The sequence below is a fragment of the Atta cephalotes genome, assembly GCF_000143395.1.
Source record: "Atta cephalotes unplaced genomic scaffold scaffold00004, whole genome shotgun sequence".
In the NCBI taxonomy this organism is placed as follows: domain Eukaryota; kingdom Metazoa; phylum Arthropoda; class Insecta; order Hymenoptera; family Formicidae; genus Atta; species Atta cephalotes.
This window is the reverse complement of record NW_012130068.1, coordinates 465,006-472,550: the sequence shown is the minus strand read 5'-3', so window position 1 is coordinate 472,550 and position 7,545 is coordinate 465,006. Positions and strand designations below refer to the sequence as shown.

General features: G+C 30.0%; 1 protein-coding gene across 1 annotated transcript in view; it reads right to left on the bottom strand.

Moving 5' to 3' along the window:
- Positions 1-7,545, bottom strand: part of LOC105625869 (calcium/calmodulin-dependent protein kinase type II alpha chain) — a 119,068-nt gene that overhangs the window by 43,492 nt on the left and 68,031 nt on the right. Inside the window, exon 10 of the mRNA XM_012207180.1 lies at positions 4,559-4,601. Coding sequence (XP_012062570.1) covers positions 4,559-4,601 — 43 coding nt within the window. The remainder of the gene's footprint in view (positions 1-4,558; positions 4,602-7,545) is intronic.

The window sequence follows — 7,545 nt, the reverse complement described above, 5'->3', positions numbered from 1 at the left end:
GAGAGAGAGAGAGAAAAAGGGAGGAAGAAAGGTAGGAAGAAGGGCATTAGAAGAAAACTGAAGATACGAGAAGACGGAGAGTTAATTGTTTCGCAGTCGCTCGAAGAAAGATTCGCGCCGAATGTAGAACGAGGATGGGCGTGTGAAAGAGAACAGCCGTTCGTATGTAAATAAAAAAAGTATCATCTCACTCGAGAATAATTTTCCGTCACAGTATATAAGATCGTAGTATTAAGAAATAACTCGTGACAAAAAAATTTTTTATCGCAAAAATGATACTTCGAAATATAAGATATTCTGAAAAATCGATGAACTATTATTACGTACATTATTTTTTTATATAATATTAGAAATAATTGTATAATTGTATAAAATTTACAAAAATTGCAAATAATTGTTTATTTATAAGATTGCGAAATACAATGGAACTAAAAAAAAAAAAAATCTAAATTTAACCGAGGTGTTTCTGTAGATAAAAAATTCCACTTTTATCTACAACCATATAGTGTTGTACAAACTATAAACTGCACAGTCTTAATTCTCATTTGCAGCAAGACAGAAGAAAAATCTGGCATATCCTATATCAAATGTTATTTGAACATAAATATTAATCATATCATGTTTTAACTTTTCCGAAACAGATAAATTAATTTTTTGTCACAATAGGAAATTTTCACCTAAAGATATTGCAGAATTTTTCAGTATCATGTAAATTCTCGATCCAAAATAATCTTCGATTTGTGTAATTGTATTTAATCCAGCAATCCGCGACAAACTACGCAAACTACCCCTGACATTCTATATAAATATGTGAGCATATCCTTGAAATATCATTAAAAATTACAAAAATAGACATAGATACGTATATGTACATACTCTAACACCGATTGTAAAAGATAAAACGCACGTGTGTTATACAGATATATGGTACCATCATGATGTATCATCGAATCTACTAATGCAAGATGCTTAGCTACTTGTCAATCTAAAAAGAGGGGCGAAGGGCGAGGGTCGAGGCACACTCTAGGGATATTCTTCGGTTGTCTATACATATATGTACCTACATATGTACATACATATATGTATAGATGCATATGCCATACATAACGTGACATATTATCTGTCAAACAACTATTATACGGGTGTGGAATCCGCATGTATTTACGCTATTCGAGCAAATAGTAGCGAGATGTGTGTATATATACATATATGTATACATATATGCAATGCCTATAATGACCCATATTTGCACTCGTCTCTTAAAAGAGTAGATTCATTTTTATGTAAAAACTGAAACTGATGCAGCACAAATCACAACTGAGAACTGTTGCTTATTTAAAAAAATTTCCTTCTCTTTTTTAATTTGTAATTTCTACATATATTTTACTATCTTTGTAATAATTTATGTATATACTTTGTAAAAATACAAATTTAAATATTGTTCATTCAAATCTAAATATAAATAAATTATAAAATATACAAATTATAAAATATACTTTCTTAACATTTTTATTCGCGTGTATTCATACTTAATGATTATTTATTATCACATTTCTAACAATGTAATTTATTATAATTTATTATCAATCTTTAAAGAAGAAAGAATACAACAAGATGATTTATGTAATATCCGATATTTTTATATAAATCGATGACAAGATATCAATAGTGTCTAAAAATTAATTTTAATTTTCCAAACATTTATTATATTTCGAATGTCAAATATGTTTAGCACGAATAAGGGTCAAAAAGCGCAATTTACTCTAAATTTAGGGTTGTGTCCAATCCGATGATCAAGAGTTTCCAAACTAAAAATATTTTCAGAAAAAAATGATATATTAAAATAATATTGAAAATATAATAATTGATATATTTAATTTAATTTAAGAAAAGAAAAATTAAGCAATTGTTTATAATTTTAATTGTGAATTAATTTTTCTATACTCCATATATTAATTAACAGAATAAATAAAAATACTTCTCCATTATTTATCTAACCTTTGAAAAAAAACCTTTGAAAAAACCTTGTTTACAATATATTTGCTTGTTTCTCTGTCTCTCACTCTCCCTCTCTTTTTCTCTAAAAATGAGAGAGACAGAAGATATATAATTATAAAGATGAAAAAATGAAAAGTTTGGAAACCATTGACACAAACATATGGAAATAATCAACATTAATAAAACGTACACTCATTCATAGGGGAATCTCGCTAGTGGACCGAAACAGTTGAACTATTTTTCGTTTCGATCCGTTGAAATTTTTTCGCCTTTCATAGATCTTTCCAATTTCCAGAATTTCGCTAAACATTTATATTCGCGGTATATCTAATTTTTAAAAGTCGCAATTTAGCATAATTATTTTCTTTGCACATTCATAAAATCATTTCTCATAATATAGTTATTGTTGTTGCGTTATTATTTTATCAAATCTTAATTTCTTCGTTCCAATCATAATTCTTAATGCACAACATTAAGAAATCGATAATCGAAAAATAGAAATAATTGATGTAGTCTATTTTGATGTAGTCTATCAACAACATGGATCGAATTGACTTAATTGATTATTCTGCGCTGACTCTCACCAGCTTTGTAGTGTGCTAAGTTCAATACGTCCCGTGTAGTTAGAGATTTCGTATAAACTATTCGTTTGCGTCGTGATAAGTGATTAATAAAATTCAATTTTCAGATATTAAACATTATTATGACGACACGATTGTCCGATTATTTTCACATTTTCCTACATTTCTTACGTATGGTTTTTCTCGAGAATCGATAAAAACCAGTAAAACATCGAGACAAAACAATTATTATCCATTTTAAATACGGAACATAAAATGTGCGTATAGATTTGCATTTTTTTACCAATTATAAAATTCTAATTCAAGTATGTGTGTCCCTAATTTTTTTTAAATTATTGATTTAAAAAATTATTATAAAATCTAATTTTAATGATAATGGAGAAGACATCTCGATAATATAACAATATCAATAACTTCGTTTTCTATATAGGTATTATTCCTACAAGCTTGGGCAAAAAGTTGGTCGAAATAAATAAAAAATTCTGGATAAGCGATTTTCAATGAAAAATTTTGTGTAGACGATAAAATTTGTTGTAAACACGTTTAAGCGGAAGCACAGTGGATCTAACTGATTTGAATTTTTAGAGATACCCGGGTGCTGTTGTAATTCTTACGATAAATGATCACTCACGATATATTAAACGATTGATACGATAGCGATTGAAAGAATGTTCTGAAGAAACACAAGATAATCCAATGATTTGCCTAGCTTGTATCAAATTATTTTTCAATGGAGTGATAACGATGGCGATTCGATGAAAGAGAAAACTGCTTGAGTCCACTGCGACGACAATTTGCGTTACCCAGAATTTTCGTTTCGCAAGAAACGTGTATGTGCGTGGAATACCTTACTTCTCAATTGTAAACATACATATTTTCTTAATCCTTTCATTATTCATGTACTTTATATACAAATATTTGAATGTTGGAAATAGTTTCATAAACAATAAACATATCTTCTTATTAATATAAATGTTGCTTTGCACCACATTTATACGTAGATACAATAGAAGTGATCAATATACAATTACAATTTTTGCTTACTAGCAACTTTAAAAAAACATTATGATACTGCAATGAAAGGATTAAAATTTGGGATAGTTGCTTGTCTTTATAACGAGAGTGATATAAATTATGTTACACGACATAAAATAAATCATATATATGTCCAATATAAACAACTAATTGTATTCTTGCGCTCTGGGTAACGTGCCACAGTCCTTGCAGGATATGAAGTGCGAGCCATGTGCATCGACTATATAAAGTATACGAAATAGGTAGGGATGAACATCATATCGTGATAACCATGCCGAGTGAGCGAGGATAAAATATGATTATTTGTTTAATAAACGCTTAATTAGCCATGAAACTCGTATGGACAATAATTTTCGGATAACCGATACAGTCAATTATCCATGAGTCAATTATCATGCTGTTATTATAACTTTTTAATTCCTTGCTCAACCTCGCTCCTTCGATCATTTAATACAAGGGGTTGTCAAAGATAGGGCTCTAATTTGTTTCTGTGCACGAGCAAAGATATACACAGATGCTCCATTCTGCAGTCGTTTCTACGAGAAAGAAAAAAAAAATGTCAATACAATAGAACTTAATGTGCAACAAGATTTTGTATTAATTCTCATAAATGTCAAGATAAAATTGACAGTTTGTCACGTGTTACAGTGTTGGTATAAAATAACGTATTTAATAATGACAACACTGCACAACTGCATTATAAAGCACCTCTCGAAAAGAGCGAAAAGACAGATGAATAGTTTTTCTATGTGACGAGAGTGCAAGACGAATAAACGACAGGAAAAAAAAGGAGAGAAATAATTTTGTTATATGGATTGTTGAAGGAATGTATACAGAGATATGGAGATGTAAAGTTTAACGGAAGATATAAAAGTACTGTCTGTCGTGGTCCGTGTAGAGCGCTGAAGAGGGCCGGAGGTACTTACCCTGTGCATCATACTTACTGGAAAAGTTCCGCGTCGCCAGCATGGTCGTCAATATAGCGCCCTGCAAGCGAAAAGGAAAGACGATTATTATTATTAGTTTTCGCGGTCAAATAAATATCGATAAAGTAAAACAAACATGACGTAAAAGAATAGAAAATTCTTAATGGCAGTACATTTTTTCTTCCGTATAAAAATAAAAACAGCATTAAAAAAAGACGTCAAAAATCAAATTTATATACATGTACAGAATATTAGATTAAGCTATTATAATTTGATGCAAAAAGATCAATAAGAGTCAATTGTGTGTACGATTATGATAAAATTTTTCCGACAAAAGTTCAAACTATCGCATCATGATAGGCTTTTAATTACGAAATAATTCACAGACAAGCGAGTCCGCGACTGATAGGCGACCTTAAGAGTGAGGTCGGATGATTATACAGAGTTTCGGGTTGAAGTTTACTCGTAAACTCTCGTCTTTCATCAAGCTTGGTGACATTCGCGGCAAGTTGGGAACATTGTCGCACAGAATGACAACATTTCACTGTGTTCCATAGCAAACAGTTCGAGATGCGTCGTCGAACTTTATGTAATAAGGCCGTCTGTCGGATGAGATTCGCAAATGTGTTCGAATGGATATTCCACGTCTGTTATCTCTGAAATGAAATGATATTCTATCTCGCCCGTCTGTTTCCAATCACGCCCTATTAGTAACATTGCTCATTTCCGTTTTACATTCGAATTACACGACTAATTAAATAACAAAGTCTTGATAGAGATTTATCGATATCTCTCAGCAGTCCTATCAAATTTTAAAATAGCATCACAAAATTACATTAATTCTAAAATTTGTTTTTATTAAATCAAATTTTTACACGGCAGCAACTACTACACAAAAGAAAATCTTTATGCTCTTAGTCACAGTTATTTGAAAATACTTTGGAAATTTCAAACCAAATTCAACATTTCACAGTCATAAAAGTGCAATTTTATCTCTTCTATTTCCTTTTTGGGAATTTTAATAAATCTGACTTAATCACACTAAATGTTAGACAAACTAGCAGCTACGAATTTGCGCACAATTAATTATAATACATACTTTTTAATACGTTTAAATTAATTAAGAATATTACGACGAACAATGATATATTAATAATTGAATTGAAAACAAATAGTAATCCTTTTAGAAGAAAGATAAAACAATTAATTTTTACTTTTTGTTACCAAACTATTCCATATTAAAACGAATATCTCGTTTTTGTCATAATACAATATAAAAGCATTTTCACACAAAAACTGAAACATTTCTCTCCTTTCATTTGATATCCATATCAATTTCTACCTGTATTATTACTTTTAGAAATATATAGAGTAACAGAGAACGCTAATTGAAAATTATTCAATCTGTATAAATCGATGGACATTGTTATACTTAATATATAGAATGTTTTGCAGTCCTAAATAATTTTATGTCATCTTGTATATAGCGAACACAATATAAATATCATGAAAATGTCGTATTATCGATATTCATTATACTTTCACCGTACCTAACGGTAAGACGAATGATAGCATGTTGTCAGACGTCAAACTGACAGTGATTAAAATTTCATTACTTCAGACACGGTTGCCTCCTATTGTCTACACAACATAAATTTATTCCTCAGTGCTCGCATGTCTCAATCTGCGCGAGAACAAACGAACAAGCGGAGGGTGTCATTAAACTTCCTCACTGGGCATTTGCACTTTTATGAGTCAGGATTTAATCAGTATTCAGTTGGTTGCTTCGACGTCCCTGTCATTTCTATGTGCTTGACTGATTACTTGTCTCTAACGCAAATTCGTTACTATAATTTCGATAAAACTGGAATTTGAAGAAACACGATAGAAGAGCAAGACAACGTAAGTGTCTCAAAATTCATTGAATCTCTAATAATGAATATAAATTGATAATTATAAGATAATCATAATTTGTCTTTTGTGACAAAACAGAAATCGCATTATCAATTTCTCCAAGTAAATTATAATATTATAAATTACAAAATTTTCTAATTATACTGTTTTACATAAATATGGATTTATCTATTGTTATTGCATAATATTGACAAAATCAAATCACTACTATTGCGCTAAAATCATGAGGAAAAAACTTTTCTATTTTTATCTTACGCTATGTAAAGCAAAAGAGATAATTCTATCATTGTTATATGATTGCATATCGATTTCACCGATCAACAATGAAATAATTTTTTACCAATTTTTACCAATTAATAAAAAAAAGAATATTTTTTTTCAAAATTATATATTTATATATATTTAATATATTTTGTCTTTATTATTTTATAGAATATATATAAATGAACAATTATAAATGAAAATTAAAAAGAAACAAAATATTATTGATAATATTATTGAAATTACAATTTTCAAATACTTATGAAGTTCCCGGCCACTCATTTATTTCATTATAAAAGAGCTTGATAATTAGCTTGCCGTGATATTTGATTTTCACAGAGTCAATCTCGCGCAAAAAATATGATCGTCATGACTGAATAAATGTTATATATACAATTAACCTAGGTACCCAATTATAATTACGTCACGCAAAAGTATAGACGTACATGAACTTGATCGATTTTGCGTGCTTGCTGTCGTCGACTGTTATTAAGATAACGATATCAAGTTGCCATTGCGATACCATTTGCGAGAGAAGCAAGTTTTAATGTAATTCGACTCGGTTTCAAAACGCATTATTCTCTGAACCCATGAAAATTATCTATTAAACATTATAGTAATGTTATTTTTCAATGACATGAAAATCCATTTGGCAAATGTAATACCTAATATCTCTTCATTATTTTATATCAAAAATAATATTCGACACACACACACACACACACACACACACACACACACACACACACACACACACACACACACACACACACACACACACACACACACATACCACACCACACACACGACGACGACTAGTACCGGACCCG